Source organism: Cyprinodon tularosa, unplaced genomic scaffold (genome assembly GCF_016077235.1).
Source record: "Cyprinodon tularosa strain WSP-4 unplaced genomic scaffold, ASM1607723v1 ctg476, whole genome shotgun sequence".
NCBI classification, from domain to species: domain Eukaryota; kingdom Metazoa; phylum Chordata; class Actinopteri; order Cyprinodontiformes; family Cyprinodontidae; genus Cyprinodon; species Cyprinodon tularosa.
Genome location: NW_024039203.1, coordinates 536,613 through 561,968, shown reverse-complemented (window position 1 = coordinate 561,968; position 25,356 = coordinate 536,613). Strand labels below are relative to the sequence as shown.

The following is a 25,356-nucleotide window of genomic DNA, read 5'->3' as shown; positions in this document are numbered from 1 at the left end:
AAAAGTTTTACAGTTGGTATTTGAGTTGAAGGCTCACTGTTATTTTAACTTAAACAATAAAAAGTGCCGCTAAATAGATACAATCAAAATAGTATTATATGTTATCAACAATCACAAGAAAGCATTTTTTTTTCCATTCTTAGTAGGCCCATTGTTAAGTTACCAGTCATCAGGGATTGGAACTGCCATCGGGTGACCTATTGAGCACAGCATTTGCTTTTTGGAGCAACCAGGAACAGAGGTTTGTAACTGTTACTGTAACTGAAGCAAAAAGGGATTAGGTGAAAATGTAATTATAAATTTCCAAACTAAGGGACAATAAGCTCTAAATAAAAAGTATGATTCTTTAGTTAGAGGTTTACGATTGGAAGTGTATTCATCAGCTTCTCTAAATCACCACTACCTTCACTTAGGTTGAAACAAATCAACATTTCAAATTACAATAATACAGAATTCAAAGTTGTAATAAATTTAAAGCAAAAGTTAAATGATTAAGGTAAAGTCCTAAACTTATCATTTGTTGAGGATTGTTGACTAATATTTTGAGTCCTGCCAACTCTTTTTTAAAGAGTACAAATAATCATTTTCAGTGACCTTTCTCTTCCTAATTCAATTGAGTTAACTCTTATTGCGCTAATAACACATAATCTCCAGGCACTTAATAGAGCTGATATAATTAAACCTTACTGACAGACTGATTAAAATTGTTCTATCAAACGAAACCTATCTGATTGCAACCATCACTGACTTTATAGGATCTGCTCCTCCTAGAAGACCATGAATTAACAGTGGGGATTTGCTTGCATAATAAACAGTAGTATTATAGCTAATCACTTCATGTGTCTTTCTTCCAGGATATTACCATCATATAACATTTAATACTGCTAAGAGGGCTGTGTATCTGTGCCATGTCTCTACACTAACCTGTTTTCTTAATAGTATTTTTCTACTAGCTATGATTTCTCTCCTAGTATTTTGACATTTTAACTAGTTCTTGTATATCAGAACAAATAACTTGCTGAAAGAATCCAGAACGAAAATATTTTGTCATGATCATCACTGGGAGTACATTCTTTCCCAGTAAAAAAATACTATGAAAACAGGTCCAAAGAACCAATCATAAAACAAAGTATATCCTTCTACAGTAAGAGCATCTTTTCAAAGTGGAAATAACATATATAGTCCCCAGGTCAAACTAAGACAGAATAAAAGAACCTCAAATCAAAGCTTGAAATAATATCGGCACAAGTGGCACAACAAAGTTTATGTAATGTTATAACAAAGCCAAAAAGACGAAATGCTCTAGCTTTTATATTGTTTTTGCTTTAAATTATTAATAGCTATTGAGCACATGTGGATATTTACCCCTATATAAAGATAATGGTGAGAGAACAAAGTAATGTCTAAACACTGACTAAAAGTTATGAAGTTGAGGATAAGCGAGAAAAAAATCGTAGAAGAAAAACAATATACAGATTTTGTTTGAATTTACAACATCATATCGAAGAATTGCTTATCAGGAAATTGACGGATGCAAAAAAAGGAATGTAGTAAATTGATATGTTTACACAATAAAGATGTAAGACGAATAGGAAGAAAAATCATACAGAAAAGGAAACAACAAAAAGGAGAAATCCCAACACACCCATCCTTAAAAGTCAAATGCAAATTATGATTCAATAATCAACATAAAATACAGGTAGAATACATAAATCAATTTACACCAATTCATCTTTGCAGGACCAGAGGGAGCCAGTGACCAACAACAGCAGTGACTGAGTTTGACGAGTACACATCAGAAAAGTTAAATAGTAAATGGTAAATGTCTTGTATTTATATAGCACTTTGTCAAGTCAGTGGACTTAAGCAAAGTATTTTCACCACATTCTGTCATGCACCCATTCATGCACACAATCACACACTTAATGTATTATGAGTATATTTCTATACAAAAAAAATAAAAGAAAAATAACTTTCTAAAGATGTATACCTATAAATGCATTGTATTATGGAGAATAACTTTCTAATATAGCATTTAAAATAGAAATATGGAGTACCCATGGAAGAGAAAGCACCATAAGAACACAGAACTGATTGGGTGAGTGAGAATAGCTGCAAAAATGTTTAGGAATATCTTCATACCTCTGAGCATGCATCCACTTCTCCAAAGGCCTCAACAAAATCACTTAAGCTTTTCCTCAGAGTCTGGTCAGCAGGAAGTGTGTTGTCATTGTAAGATGACACAAACTTAAAGTCACTTGTTCTAGATCCTGTTGTTAGGTAGGTGTCATAATTATAGGAGCTGTGTAAGGTTCCTGCTCCGTCAACATCTGAGTAGTTTGGGGGCAGATAAGCTCCGGGGATGGCAACTGCTCCATCAAACAACAGTCTGGGCTTTCGTCTGCGACAAAATCTCATACCGAGGATGATGATGATGAAGGTCAGAAAGAAGGTAGATACAGAAACCAGCGCAATAATCAGATAAGATGTCAGTTTGGAGTTCTTTTCATCGTAAGAAATATCTTTCAGTTCTGGCACCTCAGCCAAGTTATCAGAAATAAGTAAATACATGGAACAGGTTGCAGACAGAGAGGGCTGTCCGTTATCTTTCACTGCAACAATCAGGTTCTGTTTCATGCTGTCAGATTCTAAAATGTCCCGCTGTGTTCTGATCTCTCCACTGTGCAGATCAATACTGAAAAGTCCAGGATCAGTGGCTTTGACTATATGATAGGACAGCCAGGCATTCTGTCCAGAGTCTGCGTCCACTGCTATGACTTTGGAGACCAGAGAGCCTCCATGTGCAGCTTTAGGGACCAGCTCAGTCATGAAGGAGCTGCCCTCCAGGGTGGGGTAGAGAATCTGAGGAGAGTTATCATTCACATCCGATATGAACACACTGACAGTCACGTTACTGCTGAGTGGAGGAGAACCATTGTCTCTGGCCATCACGTAGACTTTAAAACTCCTGAACTGTTCATAATCAAATGACCTCACAGCATGGATCACCCCTGTGTCTCCATTAACAGATAGATAAGAGGATACAGTAGCACCGTTCACCTCAGCAGGTAACAGAGAATAAATCACTGTACCGTTTTGTCTCCAGTCTGGATCTCGAGCAGAAACAGAACATAAAGTGAAACCAGGTTTGTTATTTTCATTTATATACGCACTATAGGACTGTTCCTCAAACACAGGTGGGTTGTCGTTAATATCAGCTACAAATAACTGAACAGTTTCAGAGGAGGACAGAGGTGGAGAGCCCTCATCAGTGGCAGTGATTGTAATATTGTAATCAGACACTAATTCACGATCCAGGTTTCCTGTGGTCACCAGAGAATAATAGTTTTTGATCGAAAGAACTAATTTAAAAGGGACGTTTTGTTGGACGGAGCAGCGGACCTGTCGATTATTCTCTGAGTCTCTGTCCTGTACATTAATGATGCCAACCTCTGTACCAGCTGGGGTGTCTTCTGGTATGGGATTGGTCAGTGATTTCAGACTCACTATAGGGGCGTTGTCATTCACATCAGTAATAGAAATAATAACCTTAGCATAAGATGACAGCCCTAGACCATCCTTTGCTTTAACTCGGAATTCATATGATTTTGTGATCTCATAGTCGACAGCATCAGTTAAACTTATCTCCCCTGATTTACGATCAATTGCAAATTTCTTCCTCACATCCTCACTAACATGACCAAAATCATAAGTCACGTCTCCATTCACTCCATCATCTGCATCAGTTGCGCTCACTGTAATCACTACAGTATCTAAAGGAGAGTTTTCAGGCAGACTGGCTTTATAAACGGCCTGACTGAACACTGGGGCGTTATCATTAGCATCCAGCACAGTTACATGTATGACCACTGTACCTGATCTCTGAGGAGATCCACCATCTAAAGCTGTAAGGAGCAAATTAATTTCCTTCTGTTTTTCACGATCAAGCTCTTTATCTAAAACAAGCTCCACTGTGTTTCCTTTAGCGGCTAAAATGAAATTTTCATTCTTTTCGAGGCTGTACTGCTGAACTGAATTTTGTCCTACATCCACGTCGCGCGCCTCCTCGATCACAAAGCGAGCTCCCCTACCAGCTGACTCCTGAATTTCAAGAACGAATAATTTTTCGTTGAACTGCGGGGAGTTATCATTAATATCTTGAACATGGAGGCTGATCCGATGCAGCTCCAGTGGGTTTTCCAAAACTATCTCTTGTTTCAAGATGCATGAGGCTTTTTCATCACACAGCTCCTCTCGGTCGATTCTTTCGGCCACGATCAGCTCTCCATTCTTCAGGTTTATGTCACAGTAACGTTTATCCGTCTCCTCGGTATCAATGCGGGCTCTTCTTTTGGACAGCGCATCTATTTGCAGCCCGAGATCCTTGGCGATATTTCCAATAACTGATCCGCGTTTCATTTCCTCCTGGAAAGAATAGCTCATATCTCCATGGGCGACGTTGATCCAAAGAATGAATATAATAAATCCCCAAGAGAGAACAAAGGCGAATATAGACTTCATCATTGCTGACGAATTTAAATCCGCATGAAGAACGAATCATATAAAGAACAATCTAAGCCTTACAAATTCGCAATTCTCCTCGACAACACAGCATTCTAGTTTGAATAGACGAAGAGCATAAGGACTGATGAATCTAACCACAAGCCTGTTATGTAGCGCCACCGTGGGGTCAAGTTAAACAAAAACATAAATAAAAAATCGTAGCAGTTAATAAAAAAAAGGTTGTTCTTAAAGCTCTTCTTTAAATTTCACATCCACTTCTGTTATTATTTAAACTTTCGGTCATCTCAATAAGTTTAACGTCTCAATTTGTTTCACAGAGTAAGAAATAGGTAAAGAAACAACAACTTAAAAATACGTAATATACAAAGAATTATACATAACATTTTTGAACATTTTGATATCTGTATGGATTCTTCGCTTCCAGGATTTTAGAGTGTTCTGAATTAAATGTTTTGCAAGCGTGATCTTTTTATACAGTCATACAAGTTCTCTCCGCATAAAAATTGTCTAATTTTTCAATTGTCTGTTTTTTTAGATCACTTAGTAGATGTTTGAGAGAAATATTATCTGAGTTGGATACTTTATCGTTGTTTTGAATTGATTTAAACCTAAAATATATTTGATCTACATTTCAATTTATTTGCCTGTGTTTCAAATAAAAGTTGAATTTTCTTTTCAGATACATCTACATAATACTGGAGTGTACTATTAAACAACAACAAAAAAATGTCCACATTTATTCTTTTAAACTTTCTGTGTTGGCCTTACCAATGACCAAAATATTCCTATAATTCAAAAACATCAATGCTTTCTAGTTATCAAGTTACCAAAATGTTTTAAAAGAAACTTTGGGACAAAAACAGAGGGACCCATGTTCAATCTAAAGCATTTTTATGTGTGTAACGAGAAGTAATACAATTGGAATTTATGTTACCTCTATTCTAAACATGTTTTAAAAAGTAATCAAATTCTTCAAACAGAACTATTTTTGTATATTTTTAGCTACCATGAATTTAATAGTTAAACCTATTTTTCCACATGATCTCAGTTAAAAAATAAGAAAACATTTAATGTATTTTGAAAGTTTTTATCTCTATTTACCTAGAAATGGCTGCAACATAGTAGTTAGATCATTAACAAAAAAGGGGAAAGCAATAAACAGTGATAAAATATTTCACTAGAGATATTATTGCAGCAAAAGCAAAGTATACTGTAGCATAGGTGGGAAGCACTCAAAGCACTGAACCTGTTGTCACAGCCTTCCTACAAATCTTATTAATAAAATCTATTTTATCAAACTACAAACAATTCCTTAGTTAAATGTGAGAATATTTATTTTATTTGTTGCAATATTAAAAATAGAAGAAAATATAAGGAAATGTACATAAATATTTACAGTCTTTGCCAGTACTTTGTTCAACCCCATTTGGCAGTAATTAGAACCACAAGTATTTTTGAAAATGACTCCATGGTCTTAGAACACCGATCTTTAACAGTGTTCTTATTTTGTTCCATTATTCTTTATTTTTTTAGAATATCTCAAGCTCCATTAGGTTGTCACAGAGATATCTGTTGACGACAATTTTTAAATCTCTACAAAGGTCTACCATTGGATTCAGTCTGTACTCTGGCTTGTTCACCCCAACAGACTAACAAAAAGGTTCTGAAGCTACTCCTCTTGGCTATGTGCTCTGAATTGTTGTTGGACAGATAAATGAACATTCTACCCAAATCTGGGGTAAAAAAAGTGGAACTGGATTTCATCCAGGATGTCTTTGTACATAGCAACATTCATATTTCCCATTATCCTGACTATTCTATCAGTTTCTGCTGCTGAAAGACATCCCCACAGTATGATGCTGTCACCACCATGGTTCACTGGCCTGGTGATGACTAGGACCTGGTTTCCTCCAAAAATGATGTTTTTTATATGTGTCAAAGACTTTACCCTTTATTTAACATATCAGACAATGTTATACCTCGTAGTCTAAGAGTCCTTCAAAAGTTTTTGACAAACTACTGCTGAGCTGTCATCTGCATTTCAACAAGGAGTGGTTTTCATTGATAAATATATTATACCTATACTATGAAAAACAAGTAAAGACAAAAAAATGCTGCCTAATAATAAAAATGAGTTAGTATAAGTTAAATTACTTTGCAGTGATTACTAACTATAATTTAAAATTGCTTACATAGAAGATTCAAAGAACCAAGCATAACACAATACAGATTATCATATAGTGAAAGCATCAATTTAAACCAGAGGTTACATCATTATAGTCCCTCGGTCAAAGAAAGAGAGAAGAAAATAATAAGAAATCATACCTTGGAATGATATATGGCACAGGTGATACAACAAGCTGATGTGATGTTATGAATAAAGTTAAAACATTTCTAGAATTTGAAGTTTATTTGCTTAAAATGATATAAAGATATTTAGAACATGTAAGCCTTTAAACTTCAATAGAACAAAGGATTATCTCAACATGCAACACTGGCTAAAAGATGATGAATGTGAGAATAAGAGAGATGTTCTTTGGAATTAAAACAAAGAAATTATAGAGGGAATTCTGGAAAATGACAAAGGTTAAAAAAGAATTGAAGTTATTAATATAAAGATGAAAAGTTAAAGACATAAGACCAATTGGAAAAAAAGGATCGACGTTTTTTGAAAACTCAGACAAAAACTGTGACTCAATAATCTAAATAAAATACAACAAATAAATAAATATAATCTATTGCATGCACACGTATATCATGCAATATACATGGGTTTTGGTGCCATTCTATACCTTGGGTGATAGGTGGGCTAAAACCCAGGGTCTTTTCCAGCACATTAATAGGTAACTTAATAAGAAACTGGAACGCATTTTTAAAAAGAGACATAAATATCCAAAAAAGCATTCAAACCTAGGAAAAAAGTACCCGAGGAAAACAATATACAGGGAAAACATGAATGCATTTTACTAATATTTTAGAATGTTGTCAGAAAACAGAGCTATAAATCATCAAATTCTAGAATAAAAGAATGAAAATAGCAAACAAATAAATACATAAAAAATGGTGGATAGATCTAGAAAATTATTTTAGAGTGCCTTCATACCTCAGGGCATGTATCCAGATCTCCAAACGCCTCAGCAAAATCAGTTAAGCTTTTCTTTAGTGTCTGGTCAGCAGGGAGGGTGTTATCATTATAAGATGACACAAACTTAAAGTCACTGGTTCTAGATCCTGTTGTCAGGTAAGTGTCATAGTTGTAAGTGCTGCGCAAAGTCCCTGTAGCATCAACATCACAGTAATTTGGAGGCATATAAGCCCCAGGGATGGCCACTGCTCCATCAAACAACAGTCTAGGTTTTCGTCTGTGACAAAACTTCACACCAAGAATGATGATGATGAAGGTCATAAAGAAGGTTGAAACAGAAACCAGCGCAATGATCAGATAAGATGTCAGTTTTGAGTTCTTCTCATCATAAGAAACATCTTTCAGTTCTGGCACTTCAGCCAAGTTATCAGAAATAAGTAAATACATGGAACAGGTGGCAGACAGAGAGGGCTGTCCGTTATCCTTCACTGCAACAATCAGGTTCTGTTTCATGCTGTCAGATTCTAAAATATCGCGCTGTGTCCTGATCTCTCCACTGTGCAGATCAATGCTGAAAAGACCAGGATCAGAGGCTTTGACTATATGATAGGACAGCCAGGCATTCTGTCCAGAGTCAGCATCCACCGCTATGACTTTGGAGACCAGAGAGCCTCCATGTGCAGCTTTAGGGACCAGTTCAGTCATGAAGGAGCTGCCCTCCAGGGTGGGGTACAGAATCTGAGGAGAGTTGTCATTCACATCCGATATGAACACACTGATGGTCACATTACTGCTGAGTGGAGGAGAACCATTGTCTCTGGCCATCACATAGACTTGAAAACTCCGGAACTGTTCATAATCAAATGACCTCACAGCATGGATCACCCCTGTGTCTCCATTAACAGATAGATAAGAGGATACAGTAGCACCGTTCACCTCACCAGGCAACAGAGAATAAATCACTGTACCGTTTTGTCTCCAGTCCGGATCTCGAGCAGAAACAGAACATAAAGTGGAGCCAGGTTTGTTATTTTCATTAATATATGCTCTATAGGACTGTTCCTCAAACACAGGTGGGTTGTCATTAATATCAGCTACAAATAACTGAACAGTTTCAGAGGACGACAGAGGTGGAGAGCCCTCATCAGTAGCAGTAATTGTAATATTATAATCAGTCACTAGTTCACGATCCAGGTTTCCTGTGGTCACCAGAGAATAATAGTTTTTGATCGAAGGAACTAATTTAAAAGGGACGTTTTGTTGGACGGAGCAGCGGACCTGTCGATTATTCTCTGAGTCTCTGTCCTGTACATTAATGATGCCAACCTCTGTACCAGCTGGGGTGTCTTCTGGTATGGGATTGGTCAGTGATTTCAGACTCACTATAGGGGCGTTGTCATTCACATCAGTAATAGAAATAATGACCTCGGCATAAGATGACAGCCCCAGACCATCCTTTGCTTTAACGCGGATTTCATATATTTTTGTCGCCTCATAATCTACAGAATCAGTTACTCGTATTTCTCCTATTTTTCGATCAATTGCAAATTTCTTCTTCACATCCTCAGTAACATGTCCAAAATCATAAGTCACGTCTCCATTCACTCCCTCATCTGCATCAGTTGCGCTCACTGTAACCACTACAGTATCTAAAGGAGAGTTTTCAGGCAGACTGGCTTTATAAACGGCCTGACTGAACACTGGGGCGTTATCATTAGCATCCAGCACAGTTACATGTATGACCACTGTACCTGATCTCTGAGGAGATCCACCATCTAAAGCTGTGAGGAGTAAATTAATTTCCTGTTGTTTTTCGCGATCAAGCTCTTTATCTAAAACAAGCTCCACAGTGTTTCCTTTTGCGGACAGAATGAAATTTTCATTCTGTTCCAGGCTGTACTGCTGAACTGAATTTTGTCCTACATCAGCATCGCGGGGCCCCTAAATTCAAAAAACCCCGGGCCCCCTTGTATGTCGACTCTTGAATTTTTTTAAAAAAAAATTTTAAAGCCCCCCTTAAACTCTGGGCAAAATTATCATTAAATTTCTTAAACCCGGGGAATGCGACCCGTGCAAGCCCAAGGGATTTTCCAAAACGAGTTTTTTGCCTTAGTATACAAGGGGTTTTTTTTCCACAAAGGCCCTCACGGATCAATCCTCTTGCCACAATCAGCCCCCCGGGGGTTTTTTCACGTTTAGGGTCACGGGTAATGTTGACCCACCCCCTTTTCCTTTAAAATCCCGGGCTCTTCTGTGGACACATACCTGTCTGCTTTCCCCAAGTCTTTGGCGATTTTTTTCCAATAACTTTTTTTCCCCCCGCGTTTAAATCTCCCCCGGAAAGGAATAACTCCTTTCTGGGGTGCGCGATGTGTAGCAGAGAAAAAAAAGCAATAAAACCACAAAAAAAAAAAGCATTTTAAAAAACCTTTGCCCAAATTCTTTTGCGAAAAGGATTAAAGTTTCCGGTTAAACCCAAACTTTTTTTCCGGGGGTTACTTAAAATTATAAATTTTTCCCAAAGTCAGCGCTTATTCTCATTTATATAGAACAGCTCCGAGCGCACATGAAAAAGATCAAAAAGGGAAAGGGATGGGTTGGGAAATTTAGGTGTTTAAGCGACTTCTTGATTCAGTTTATCAACATTCCTACCCAAAAAAAAATTTTAAAAATATTTTTTTTTCTACTCACCTGCTTTTTAAAACTTTCCCTCCCCAAAAAATTAAAAACCCCAAAAAAATTAGGGCCCAAAGTAAAAATTTCCCCAGTTATCAAACCTAAATTTAGGAAAGGGAAAATTTCCCATTTTTCCCCTCCTAAAACAAACCAATTTAAAATTTTTTTTTTAAAAAAAATGGGGTTTTTGCTTTTTTTAAGACAACGCCAGATTGGTTCACTTAAAGACATAAAAACAATTTGTTACCTTAAAAATAATTCCCATATACACTGCAAAAACAATCCAGAAATAAGTAAAAAATTGCTTAAATTAAGTATATTTAGCCTTAATTTGAGCAGGTAAATAAGATGATATGCCAATGGAATGAGTATTTTCACCCTTAAAATAAGATAGTTAGATAATATTTACTTGAAATAAGAAGATAAAATTGTTTTTTCTTATTTTAAAAGGAAATTGTCTTGTTCCATTGGCAAAGTGTCTTACTTACCTCCTCAAATCAAGGAAAAACGCACTTATTTTAAGAAAAAATAACTTATTGAGATTTCTATTTTTTGCAGTGTAGAAGTATAATTATGGAGCCCTGGTCATCACAATCAATGTTTCCAAAGAAAAGCGAACTACATCACACCCTTTATTTAAAAGAAGACATAAGACTGAGACTAAGATATTCTAATACAGACAACCAGCATACAGTTGACCTCTGTTATTGATGATTGCTGTTTCTAATTTACTAGAACTTGTTAACAAATAAATACATAATATTCAGAGAGAATGTACTGTCTGATCCCATTCACAACCTTGGTTCAAAATATGAACTGCTACCATCTGACCATCAGTATACAGTAGAGTCCAAGTTAGCAACGCTAATAGATTTCAATATTTATTTATCCTTACTTCCATCAGATTAATAAATAGGCATATAGTACAAAGATGCAGCAGTGCCATATAAATGCTCTGATGTTAAGTGTGTGCATTGATCAGGTGCATGTTTTATTTTTTCCTGGTAGTGTGATGGAATTTAGCAATGGGGTATTTACAGTGTATCTAAGTGTATTCAGCTTTTTTTCCAGGGCATGTAGTAAAAGGCAAATGTTCCATCAGACTGCAAACCTGTATGTCAATAACTGATGTGGGTTTAATCTCCTCCTGGAAAAAATAGCTCATGTCTCCATGCACAACATTGATCCAAACTATGAATTTAATAAATCCCCAAGAGAGGACAATGACGAATATAGAATTCATCATAAATGACAAACTTCAATAAGCATGAAAATCGAATCCTATCAGAACAGTTTAACCAAGCTTATTCAACAGCTTTACAAATGCACAACTGTCCTCGACAAAACAGGAGTATAGTTTGCATAGCTTTTGCGCAAAAGGACTAATGAATCTAAATATCACAAGCCTGTTATGTAGCACAGCTTTTGGGTCAAGTTAAAGAAAAAACATATTAGTTATTTGAAAGAAAATTAAAAGTTGATATTAATGTTTTTCTTTAGTTGACACATCACCATCTATTATTATTTAAATTTTCTGTTATTACAATAACTTTAACACCTAAACTTTGGCTCATGATGTGCAGAATAAATAAACTAATAAATACCTGAAAACACAGAAACTGCAATGAATTATACATTGCTCTCTTGAACATATTGATGTTTGTATGGATTCTTCGCTTCCAGGATTTTGGAGTATTATGACTCCAATATTTTGTAGACTTTACTTTTTTATACTGTCAAAGCAGTTCTTTAAGCATAAATAGTTTCACAATTTCTGATGGTCTTGTTTTTTTGGTAATTCACTTATCTCTTTTGTGGCTAAAATTACATATATTAATAACTCAGTTGGATACTTGTTAATTTATTTGCTTTGATTTACACCAAAAATATATTGGCTCTAAATTTCAGTTTCAGTGCCTGTCTTTCAAACTGAAGTAAAGTTTTCTTTTGGGCTACATCTACATAATACTGAAGTGAGTGTTTAAACTTTTTTTCTTTTACAGTAAAACACATTCCATATTGACCTTACTGATGACTAAAATTATCCTATAGTTCAACAATATTGATGCGTTCTAGTTACAGAGTTAAATAAATGTTTTCAAAGAAACTTTGAGTCAAGGAGCCATCTAAAGCATTGCATGAAAAAAATAATTTGTGCACAGTTTGGTAGATGTCAGTTAAATACAAGAAATAATTTTATGTATTTTGAACAATTTTATTTAGATTTAGAATAAATAACTGTAAATGGCTGCACCATATTACAGGTGCTGGTCATAAAATTAGAATATCATGAAAAAGTAGATTGATTTCAGTAATTCCATTTAAAAAGTGAAACTTGTATATTATATTCATACATTACATACAAACTCATATATTTTAGATGTTTATTTTGTTTAATTTTGATGATTACAAATGACAACAAATGAAAATCTCAAATTCATCATATCAGAAAATTAGAATATTACTGAAGACCAATAAAAACAAAGGATTTATAGAAATGTTGGCCAACTGAAAAGTATGAACATGAAAAGTATGAGCATGTACAGCACTCAGTATTTAGTTGGGCCTCCTTTGGCCTGTATTACTGCAGCAATGCGGCGTGGCATGGAGTCGATCAGTCTGTGGCACTGCTCAGGTGTTATGATAGCCCAGGTTGCTCTAATAGTGGCTTTTAGCTCTTCTGAATTGTTGGGTCTGGTGTATTGCATCTTCTTCTTCACAATACCCCATAGATTTTCTATGGGGTTAAGGTCAGGAGAGTTTGCTGGCCAATTAAGAACAGGGATACCATGGTCCTTCAACCAGGTACTGGTAGCTTTGGCACTGTGTGCAGGTGCCAAGTCCTGTTGGAAAATGAAATCTGCATCTCCAAAAAGTTGGTCAGCTGCAGGAAGCATGAAGTGCTCTAAAACTTCCTGGTATGTGGCTGCGTTGACCCTGGACCTCAGAAAACACAATGGACCAACACCAGCAGATGACATGGCACCCCAAACCATCACTGACTGTGGAAACTTTACACTGGACTTCAAGCAACGTGGATGAAGTGCCTCTCTTCTTTTCCTCCAGACTCTGGGACCTTGATTTCCAAAGGAAATGCAAAATTTACTTTCATCAGAGAACATGACTTTGGACCACTCACCAGCAGTCCAGTCCTGTTTCTCTTTAGCCCAGGCAAGACGCTTTTGACGCTGTCTGTGGTTCAAGAGTGGCTTGACACAAGGAATGCGACAGCAGAAACCCATGTCTTTCATACGTCTGTGTGTGGTGGTTCTTGAAGCACTCACTCCAGCTGCAGTCCACTCTTTGTGAATCTCCCCCACATTTTTGAATGGGTTTTGTTTCACAATCCTCTCCAGGGTGCGGTTATCTCTCTTGCTTGTACACTTTTTTCGACCACATCTTTTCCTTCCCTTCGCCTCTCTATTAATGTGCTTGGACACTGAGCTCTGTGAACAGCCAGCCTCTTTAGCGATGACCTTTTGTGTCTTGCCCTCCTTGTGCAAGGTGTCGATGGTCGTCTTTTGGACAACTGTCAAGTCAGCAGTCTTCCCCATGATTGTGTAGCCTATAGAACTAGACTGAAAGACCATTTAAAGGCTTTTGCAGGTGGTTTGAGTCATTAGCTGATTAGAGTGTGGCACCAGGGGCCATCAATTTTGAACCTTTTCACAATATTCTAATTTTCTGATATGATGAATTTGAGATTTTCATTTGTTGTCATTTGTAATCATCAAAATTAAACAAAATAAACATCTGAAATATATGAGTTTGTATGTAATGTATGAATATAATATACAAGTTTCACTTTTTAAATGGAATTACTGAAATCAATCTACTTTTTCATGATATTCTAATTTTATGACCAGCACCTGTAGTTACCTCATTACAAAAAAAAATGAAAGCAATAAACAGTGATAAAGTATTTCACTAGACATATTATTGAGACAAAATCAGTCCATTTCTTTCACGCTAATCCCAAGCAGGGATCCTATCTCCAGCTGTCTACAGGCGTGAGGCGGAATACACCCTGGACAGGTCGCCAGTCCATCGCAGGGCAACACAGAGACAAACAGGACAAACCACAATTCACGCACCCACTCACACCTAAGGAGAATTTAGAGAAGCCAATTAACTTAACACTCATGTTTTTGGACTACTGGAGGAAACCGGACAGAGAACCCACGCATGCTCAGGGAGAACATGCAAACTCCATGCATGAGCCTTCTTGCTGCAAGGCAGCAGTGCTAGCCACTGGGTCACTGAGCAGCCCGACAAAATCAGTGTATAGCATATTTTGAAAGCATTCGTAGGCACTGAACTCGCTCCATCTTTATTTGTCACTGCCCTCTTACTAAAGAGATTAATAAAATCTCTTTTATCAAACCACAAACATATTTCAATTCAGTTAAATATGAGAAGGTATTTTTTTATTGTTGCAATACTGTCAAAAATAGAAGACAATATAAACAAATTTACATAAATATTTACTGTCTTTGCTAATACTTTCTTTAACCCGCTTAGGCAGTAATTAGAAGCTCAAGTATTTTTTAAAAATGGCTTAAAAATGGCTCCACTATCTTAGAACACCGATCTTTAACAGTGTTTTTACTTTCTTCCAATATTCTTAATTTTTAGAATATTTCCATCTCCATTAGGTTATGACAGGGATACTGTATCTGTAAACAGTCATTTTTTAGATCTCTATAAATATCTACCATTGGATTCAGTCTGTACCCTTCCTTGCTCACTCCAACCGATTAACAGAGAGTTCTGAAGCTACTCCCCTGAGATTTTGGCTGTGTGCTCTGAATAGTTGTTGGGCAGAAAAGTTAACTCTTGAACGAAATCCAAGGTAAAAAATGAACTGGTTTTCATTCAGGAAGTCTATGTGCACAGCAACATTCATATTTGCCACTTTGCTCAGTGGAATCTTATAAGCAGGAGAAGAAATGTATCTGTTTTCTCTCAGAAATGTGTGCCTCAAGGCAACTCTATAACTCAAAGGTCTACAGACAATTTCTTTGATATTAACAGGTGTGCAGTGTTTTTTTTTTAAACATCCATATCCATCCACCTGAATTTATCACAGGTGGACTTCATTAAAGCTGTAGAAATATATAAAGTATGATTGGTGGAAATAGTATGGACCTAAGTTGAATTTTGAGCTAAATGAAAAAGGCAGTAAATGCTGATATTCTTGTTTTCTCATTTTAATTCCTTCTCACTGATCTCAAAAATGTCTTATTTAAATTTGTCATGAGGCAATATGGTTTGTAGAATTTTGAGGAAAGATATTCTATTAATACCATCTTGGAAGAAAAAAGGCTGTATAATAGCTAATTGTGGAAAAGGTGCATAGTTTCTGAATTGACTGTATGAAGAGTTAAAGCGAAAAAAAACTTAAAATAAGATCCAATCAAATATTCTTTATATCAAAATATGCTCTTTTCTGAAAATAGTCAAGAACAGGCATTAAAACTACTTGAAAAAAGTAAATAAAATACAATTGATGACAAATTAAAAGAAATAAATCATGCAGCTTCCACTTAAAAATGCTTGTATGGCTACCAAGAGAGCAAATGAATTTGTTTTTATACATTCAAAATTCTGATCAACAAAGTTGTCTGAAACAGCCAACTGTTTTTTGAGGAAAATATATTATAACTATACTAGGGAAAACAAGTAAAGACAAAAAAAAAATTATGCTGCTTAATAATAACAATGAGTAAGTAATATAAGTAAAATTACTCCGCAGTGAATACTAAAAATAATCTAAAATTGCTTACACAGAAGACCCAGAGAATCAAGCATGACACAATACACATTATTACATAGTAAAAACATCAATTTAAACCAGGAGGTACATCATTATAGTCAGACCCGGCTGCAGAAAGAAATTAAAGGGGGGATATTCCATTTTTTTGGGGGGGGCACTTTTTCAGCAAAGATTTGATTTACTTCAAGCTTAACACTAGCTTTGTGACCATTCATTCAGTGAAAGAAATCTCAAATCTTTATAAAAACATTTATTAAAATTATTTTAAAATCTTTTAAGAATAATTTGCTGAATTAGAAATCAGCATTTGTTTGATTCTTAGTGTTAGAAAAAAATGTGTCCTGACAGGTTTTCTGAACCAAGTTCTAATGTCTCCCCCAGCTGCTGGTAGAAACAAGATTTTTTACAATCATTCAGAAACTGGATACGTGTTACATCTGTATTTTGTTGAAAAACATTTATTGAACATTGTTACAATGTTCAATAAAATTTTAGGAACAATTAGGTCCAGATTAAATAGTCAAAGATCCACAAAATATAAAAAATAAACAATAGTGTAGTGCTGTGGCCATTCAAATAACTCAAAAGTTAACTCCTAGTTTGAATCAGAGTCTTTCAAAGTGAACTATTTAGAAATCTTAGTGCAGTATTGACTGCGGGTTATAAAATCTGACCTCATAAAACACAGTAACTTTCAGCAAGAAAGGGAAATAGATAAATTAAAGAACTGCAAATTAAAGGTTACTGGATAATATTATGCATGTAGAATAGATTCATACCTCTGGAGAATCATCAGAGCATCCAAACAGATCAGCAAACTCAGTTGGACTTTTCTTCAGAGTCTGATCAGCAGGCAGCGTATTCTCGTTGTAAGATGATACAAACTTAAAGTCACTGGTTCTAGATCCTGTTGTCAGGTATGTGTCATAATTGTAAGCGCTGCGTAAAGTTCCCGTGCCATCAACATCAGCGTAATTAGGAGGAAGATAAGCCCCAGGAATGGCAACTGCACCATCAAACAGCAACCTGGGCTTTCGTCTACGACAAAACCTCACACCCATGATGATGATGATGAAGGTCAGAAAGAAGGTTGACACAGAAACCAGCGCGATGATAAGATAAGAGGTCAATTTGGAGTTCTTCTCATCATAAGAAATATCTTTCAGTTCTGGCACCTCAGCCAAGTTATCAGAAATAAGTAAATACATGGAACGGGTGGCAGACAGAGAGGGCTGTCCGTTATCTTTCACTGCAACAATCAGGTTCTGTTTCATGCTGTCAGATTCTAAAATGTCCCGCTGTGTTCTGATCTCTCCACTGTGCAGATCAATACTGAAAAGTCCAGGATCAGTGGCTTTGACTATATGATAGGACAGCCAGGCGTTCTGTCCAGAGTCTGCGTCCACTGCTATGACTTTGGAGACCAGAGAGCCTCCATGTGCAGCTTTAGGGACCAGCTCAGTCATGAAGGAGCTGCCCTCCAGGGTGGGATAGAGAATCTGAGGAGAGTTGTCATTCACATCCGATATGAACACACTGACAGTCACATTACTGCTGAGTGGAGGAGAACCATTGTCTCTGGCCATCACATAGACTTTAAAACTCCTGAACTGTTCATAATCAAATGACCTCACAGCATGGATCACCCCTGTGTCTCCATTAACAGATAGATAAGAGGATACAGAAGCACCGTTCACCTCAGCAGGTAACAGAGAATAAACCACTGTACCGTTTTGTCTCCAGTCTGGATCTCGAGCAGAAACAGAACATAAAGTGGAGCCAGGTTTGTTATTTTCATTAATATACGCACTATAGGACTGTTCCTTGAACACAGGTGGGTTATCATTAATATCAGCTATAAATAACTGAACAGTTTCAGAGGAGGACAGAGGTGGAGAGCCCTCATCAGTAGCAGTGATTGTAATATTGTAATCAGACACTAGTTCACGATCCAGGTTTCCTGTGGTCACCAGAGAATAATAGTTTTTGATTGAAGGAACTAATTTAAAAGGGACGTTTTGTTGGACGGAGCAGTGGACCTGTCCATTATTTTCTGAGTCTCTATCCTGTACATTAATGATGCCAACCTCTGTACCAGCTGGGGTGTCTTCTGGTATGGGATTGGTCAGTGATTTCAGACTCACTATAGGGGCGTTGTCATTCACATCAGTAATAGAAATAATAACCTTGGCATAAGATGACAGCCCCAGACCATCCTTTGCTTTAATGCGGATTTCATATGTGGCTGTCGCCTCATAATCTACAGAATCAGTTACTCGTATTTCTCCTATTTTGCGGTCAATTGTAAACTTCTTCTTCACATCCTCAGTAACATGTCCAAAATCATAAGTCACGTCTCCATTCACTCCATCATCTGCATCAGTTGCGCTCACTGTAACCACTACAGTATCTAAAGGAGAGTTTTCAGGCAGACTGGCTTTATAAACGGCCTGACTGAACACTGGGGCGTTATCATTAGCATCCAGCACAGTTACATGTATGACCACTGTACCTGATCTCTGAGGAGATCCACCATCTAAAGCTGTAAGGAGCAAATTTATTTCCTTCTGTTTTTCGCGATCAAGCTCTTTATCTAAAACAAGCTCCACAGTGTTTCCTTTAGCGGCTAAAATGAAATTTTCATTCTTTTCGAGGCTGTACTGCTGAACTGAATTTTGTCCTACATCCGCGTCGTGCGCCTCCTCGATCACAAAGCGAGCTCCCCTATCAGCTGACTCCCGAATTTCAAGATTAATTAATTCCTCATTGAACTCTGGAGAGTTATCATTAATATCTTGAACATGAAGGCTGATCCGATGCAGTTCTAGAGGATTTTCCAGAACGAGCTCCTGTTTTAAAATGCATGAAGCCTTTTCGCCACAAAGCTCCTCTCGGTCGATCCTCTCTGCTACAACCAGCTCTCCATTCTTCAGATTTATGTTACAGTAACGTTTATCCGTTTTTTCCGTGTCAACGCGAGCTCTTCTAGTGGTCAGCGCTCCTGTCTGCAGCCCGAGATCCTTGGCGATATTTCCAATAACTGATCCTCGTTTCATCTCCTCCGGTAAAGAATAGCTCATGTCTCCATGCGCGACATCCAGCAGGAAAAATGAGAAGCTGCTCCACGACAGAAATGCGAATATTTTCAAATCCATCCTTTAACATTAGTAACCAATATGCGAAGGTTTTCCGTTAATCAACTTAATTTAGGACTGAAAAGATATAAAATAAGGAAGAGCCGCGTATCGGTGTGACTGCGTCTATTTCTAGTACATCTCAAAGGCCCAGTGAATACGAGTGAACAAAGGGACAGAAACGTACACACTCTCAATACTGGTGCATAGCGACATCTTGAGTTCAGAAAAAAAAAATAGATAAATAAAAAATTATAATAATAATAATTAAAAAATAATAATATTGATATTCTGATATTGAAGTACAGCATGTCTTTCTCTTACGAGCGTGAATTCGTTTTAGTTTTCCACCATGTTTGAATTTCATCTTCAATAAGTTACTTAAAAAAAGTAAAGTATTAGACGGTCTTACATCAAATATCTTCTGTTTAAAGTATTTTGTAAGCTAAAACTCTTACATTTGAGGTTATCTTTAACTGAATAAATCTAACCATATTCTTTGTAATTTCTCAGTTCTCACTAATACTGTAGCCTACTTAGTTAATTTCATATTACGATAATTTTTTTTTTATTTAACATACTAATAAGCTCTGCTTTACATTAGAGTTAATAACATATTCTGAGACCTAGAGCTCTGAATACATTCTTGGTCAATGTGATGTGTAGATTTTCTAAGACGTTTTGGTTTGCAATATTATTAATATTATTACTCCCTCAAAAAGACAGTGGACCTTAGATATTTTCTGCAACATATTTCAAAATCCGTTCATTGAGGGTTATTAAATTACTCTTCAATCTTTGCTCCATCTGTAACATTGAAATGGAACAACTTTTAACATGGATTTCTCAACAAAACAAAATACTAATTCTTTGTCATCCCAAAAGAGATTAATTATTAGCTATGCAGATCGACCTCTGCATAGGATGCAATGTCGTTCTCCCAGTGCAATAGGAGACTCGTTTTGAGGAAACTATGGTTGTAGCTCACTGACTGGCTTGCTGTGGTTGTGGAATCGTGTCTGTTTTGTAGAATAAATCATCCACCAACGAGTTATTAATCCGGAAAAGCCGAATCAATAAACCGAGAGCACATTTTCTCAATCCGCGGCAACGGTTTGGAAAACCGTGCGCTCCGTTTAACAATCCGTGCCCTCGGATTTCCACCGACCTCTTTTTTTTTTTTTTTACCCTGACACCCAGGGGGCTCCTTAGTAAACAAATCAAAAATAGGCCAGTGGACAGCCCACAATGCTCTGGTAGATTATTCCCATAATAGGAGCAAGATCTTGGTGTGTGCCAAGTTGGCACTGCCAACTAAAATTGACAAAACAATCTTATACTGATGCATAATATGAAAATTTAAAAAATTAGATTTTGATAACAAAAAAATGTATATACAATTTAATCACAACCCCCATCTTAAGGTACACTAGATATTTTTAAAGTTGACTTTGTGAAAAAGAAAATCACCCTGAAACACCTTCCCTTGATATGAAAACATATGTATAGAACAACAAAATATGTTTCCTTGGATTAAAAAAGCATTACTTTAATAAAGAGGTAGTAAGAGCTATACTACTAATGGTTTAAAATAACAGTACAATGTGTTTCAGTAAAAATACTTAAGCAGATGTGTCTTATTTTCTTATACAGTTATAACTAAAACATCAAATATCATGAAAACATCTGTACATTTTGATAAGTCATTTTATAAAGTCAAATTCATATATCATTTAGGCTCATTACATAAGGTGGGAAATGGTTATGGGCCGTATTTTTTCTCTTCATAATTCTAATTACTAAGGCTTGAATACAGTATTCAATTTTAATATTAGAAAAGAAAAAAAGGAATACTTTAAAAATAAACTTCAGGCTTCTGAAAGGTCTTATCAGTCAAATTTTTGAATCAATTGAACTGTATGATCTGGTTGAACTGTAAAGTGCCTTGAGATGACTTGTGTTGTGAATTGGCGCTATATAAATAAACTGAATTGAATTGAAATTGAATTGAATCTATGTGTTCAATAACTTGTTTACCCTTCTTTTTGCACGAACCATAGCAATAAGGCTGGTGTTGAGGCAAATAAAAAGAGGCCTTCAGATTGTGTGCATTGTTAGCTTATAAAGTTACATCGTCCTTTAGACAAAAATCCATAGATTCTGTATGGGAATCAATTCAAAGTGGACTTGAAGTACAATGACACCAAAGATGTAGTCACTGGACCAGCTTGTGGTACATTTAGTGTGGCCAGTTATCAACTGCTGATAGCAAAGCAACTTAGTATATTTAAAGGTTTGTCAGCAAATAAAGCATTGAATGCTGTTCTTATGGATAGCTGTATTGATAGTATATTTCAGATAACAGAGTAAAACAGGACCAGCAGAAGACAATGCATCTAAAATCATCACTGGCTGAAGAAACTTTATACTGATCATCAAGCAATGTTGATTATGTGCAACCCCAACCTTCCTTTACACTGATAATTTGGTTCTCAGTTAAAACACCAGCTTAACCTTCATCCAAAAACAGAACAATGATCCACTGTGCAGCAGTCCACTATTTATCTCCAGTATCATTAAAATGTGTAAAACCCATTTATGGTCCATAAGGATATATGTGACAAGGTTAATATTTGGTTCTTAAATATGTACCAATTAACATTATACAAAGTCTTTTCATGAGACCTGGTTAGGTGCTTTTAGGCAATTTTAAGGAATTTTTTGTGTGTTGTAGGTGGTGCTCAATCTCCAGCATCAGTCCATTTCTTATGAACCCCATCAAATTATAAACAGATTAAGCTTTACAATCCATGTTAAAAGTATTATTTTTCCTGCCACACGTTTTAGCATTTTTTAGGGACACACACTAAACTTTCTATGAATAATCTTGGATTCAACTTACGGTGAAAAAGTAGTATAATAAGTAACGGCCATTGATACGCTGCCCTCTTTTTGGAGATGGTCAATAACCTTCTTCCCGAAACCTATCAACCCAACAATCTATGATTATGTAGACAATTAACCCAAACTGAAACACCATTTCAGGAAGCCATCAGGAATTTTTGAGTTAATTAGGTTGTGACTCCATGATTTTCTAGTATTTAGAATTCTGAAAAGGTTTATTTTTTTCTGAGGCACTGAATTCTGGGTTTTAATGGTTGATTCATATTACAAGAAAGACATTCTTCAAATACCTAGTAACCCTTGTAATTAATCTTATGTGAATTATGTGTTCTGAAAAAAGTGAGAATTTTTTTTTACATAATTCTAATGTTACTAAGACAAAAAAGAAATGGACTGTTGAACAGAGACAAGTTTAACACTGACAAACTGATTTAAAAAGACGCTACAAAACAAATGCTGAAGAAATCATCAAAGCATAAAACCAAATAAATAAATTCAGCAAGAAAGGGAAATAAATTAAAGGACTGCACCTTAAATTTGATTGGATAATAATATGCATATTGAATAGATTCATACCTCTGGAGAATCATCAGAGCATCCAAACAGTTCAGCAAACTCAGTCGGACTTTTCTTCAGAGTCTGGTCAGCAGGCAGGGTATTCTCGTTGTATGATGATACAAACTTAAAGTCACTGGTTCTAGATCCTGTTGTCAGGTATGTGTCATAATTGTAAGCACTGCGTAAAGTTCCCATGCCATCAACATCAGCGTAATTAGGAGGAAGATAAGCCCCAGGAATGGCAACTGCACCATCAAACAGCAACCTGGGCTTTCGTCTGCGACAAAACCTCACTCCCATGATGATGATGATGAAGGTCAGAAAGAAGGTTGACACAGAAACCAGCGCGATGATAAGATAAGAGGTCAATTTGGAGTTCTTCTCATCATAAGAAATATCTTTCAGTTCTGGCACCTCAGCCAAGTTATCAGAAATAAGTAAATACATGGAACAGGTGGCAGACAGAGAGGGCTGTCCGTTATCTTTCACTGCAATAATCAGGTTCTGTTTCATGCTGTCAGATTCTAAAATGTCCCGCTGTGTCCTGATCTCTCCACTGTGCAGATCAATGCTGAAAAGTCCAGGATCAGTGGCTTTGACTATATGATAGGACAGCCAGGCATTCTGTCCAGAGTCTGCGTCCACTGCTATGACTTTGGAGACCAGAGAGCCTCCATGTGCGGCTTTAGGGACCAGCTCAGTCATGAAGGAGCTGCCCTCCAGGGTGGGGTAGAGAATCTGAGGGGAGTTGTCATTCACATCTGATATGAACACACTGATGGTCACATTACTGCTGAGTGGAGGAGAACCATTGTCTCTGGCCATCACATAGACTTTAAAACTACGGAACTGTTCATAATCAAATGACCTCACAGCATGGATCACCCCTGTGTCTCCATTAACAGATAGATAAGAGGATACAGAAGCACCGTTCACTTCAGCAGGTAACAGAGAATAAATCACTGTACCATTTTGTCTCCAGTCTGGGTCTTGGGCAGAAACTGAGCATAAAGTGGAGCCAGGTTTGTTATTTTCATTAATATATGCGCTATAGGACTGTTCCTTGAACACAGGTGGGTTGTCATTAATATCAGCTACAGATAACTGTAGAGTTTTAGAAGAAGATAGAGGTGGAGAGCCCTCATCAGTACCAGTGATTGTAATATTATAATCAGTCACTAGTTCACGATCCAGGTTTCCTGTGGTCACCAGAGAATAATAGTTTTTAATCGAAGGAATTAATTTAAAAGGGACGTTTTGTTGGATGGAGCAGCGAACCTTTCGATTATTCTCTGAATCTCTGTCCTGTACATTAATGATGCCAACCTCTGTACCAGCTGGGGTGTCTTCTGGTATGGGATTGGTCAGTGATTTCAGACTCACTATAGGGGCGTTGTCATTTACATCAGTAATAGAAATAATGACCTGAGCATAAGATGACAGCCCCAGACCATCCTTTGCTTTAACACGGATTGCATATGATGTTGTCTCCTCATAATCTACAAAATTAGTTACACGTATTTCTCCCATTTTACTGTCAATACTGAATATTTTTAAAACTTCGTCTGAAACATGCCCAAAATCATAAGTCACGTCTCCATTCACTCCATCATCTGCATCAGTTGCGCTCACTGTAACCACTACAGTATCTAAAGGAGAGTTTTCAGGCAGACTGGCTTTATAAACGGCCTGACTGAACACTGGGGCGTTATCATTAGCATCCAGCACAGTTACATGTATGACCACTGTACCTGATCTCTGAGGAGATCCACCATCTAAAGCTGTAAGGAGCAAATTAATTTCCTTCTGTTTTTCACGATCAAGCTCTTTATCTAAAACAAGCTCCACAGTGTTTCCTTTAGCGGCCAGAATGAAATTTTCATTCTTTTCAAGGCTGTACTGCTGAACTGAATTTTGTCCTACATCAGCATCGCGCGCCTCTTCAATCAGAAAACGGGCTCCCTTGTATGTCGACTCTTGAATTTCTAAATGAATTTTAGGTCCCTTAAACGCTGGCGAATTATCATTGATATCTTGAATGTGAAGGCTGATCCGATGCAGCTCCAACGGGTCTTCCAAAACGAGCTCTTGCCTTAGTATACATGAAGGCTTTTTTCCACAAAGGCCCTCACGATCAATCCTCTCTGCCACAATCAGCTCCCCGTTCCTCACGTTTATGTCACAGTAATGTTGATCACTCCCTTCCGTTTCAATGCGAGCTCTTCTGATGGACATCATACCTGTCTGCATTCCAAGATCTTTGGCGATATTTCCAATAACTGATCCGCGTTTCATCTCCTCCGGAAAGGAATAACTCCTTTCTCCGTGCGCGATGTGTAGCAGAGAAAATAAGCAAGTCAACCACAGAAAAAAAAGCATTTTCAAAACCATGGTCAAATTCTTTTGCAAAACGGATTAAGGTTGTGGTTAAAAAATGTTAACCAGATTGAAGAGAATTATAAATCCTTCATGTCAGCGCGTTATTCTCATTTATATAGAACAGCTCCGGGGCGCACACTGAGAATGATCACAAAGGAGGGATGGTGGTTAGAATTTAGGCTGTTATATAGCGACATCTAGAGTTCAGTTGAACAATATTCCTAACCAAAATAAATAAATAAATAATGAGGTGAAAACTAGTTTTACTACTTTAAAAATTCTAATTCAAAATCTGGAAATAGAGTGAAATGACCACTGTG

The 25,356-nt window shown here is 36.8% G+C and overlaps 3 protein-coding genes and 1 pseudogene across 3 annotated transcripts in view; all 4 read right to left on the bottom strand.

The window, feature by feature from the left end:
• Positions 1–4,649, bottom strand: part of LOC119794358 (protocadherin beta-15-like) — a 36,007-nt gene extending 31,358 nt beyond the window's left edge. Inside the window, exon 1 of the mRNA XM_038301881.1 lies at positions 2,143–4,649. Coding sequence (XP_038157809.1) covers positions 2,143–4,524 — 2,382 coding nt within the window. The 5' untranslated portion in view covers positions 4,525–4,649. The remainder of the gene's footprint in view (positions 1–2,142) is intronic.
• A 2,855-nt stretch (positions 4,650–7,504) lies between these two features.
• On the bottom strand, positions 7,505–11,450 carry LOC119794343 (annotated as a pseudogene).
• A 5,350-nt stretch (positions 11,451–16,800) lies between these two features.
• On the bottom strand, positions 16,801–19,351 carry LOC119794359 (protocadherin beta-15-like). Its single transcript, XM_038301882.1, is given in 2 exon segments — positions 16,801–19,168; positions 19,170–19,351. Coding segments are annotated over 2 exon segments (2,391 nt in total). The 5' UTR covers positions 19,227–19,351; the 3' UTR covers positions 16,801–16,834.
• A 3,249-nt stretch (positions 19,352–22,600) lies between these two features.
• On the bottom strand, positions 22,601–25,026 carry LOC119794316 (protocadherin gamma-A12-like). The gene has a single exon (XM_038301805.1). It carries the CDS (start codon positions 24,950–24,952, stop codon positions 22,670–22,672), a length of 2,283 nt encoding a protein of 760 aa, XP_038157733.1. The 5' UTR covers positions 24,953–25,026; the 3' UTR covers positions 22,601–22,669.
• Positions 25,027–25,356: the final 330 nt, after the last annotated feature.

Coding starts and splice junctions, on each gene's coding strand:
- LOC119794316 (XM_038301805.1), bottom strand. CDS start 24,952: ATGAAACGCGGATCAGTTATTGGAAATATCGCCAAAGATCTTGGAATG.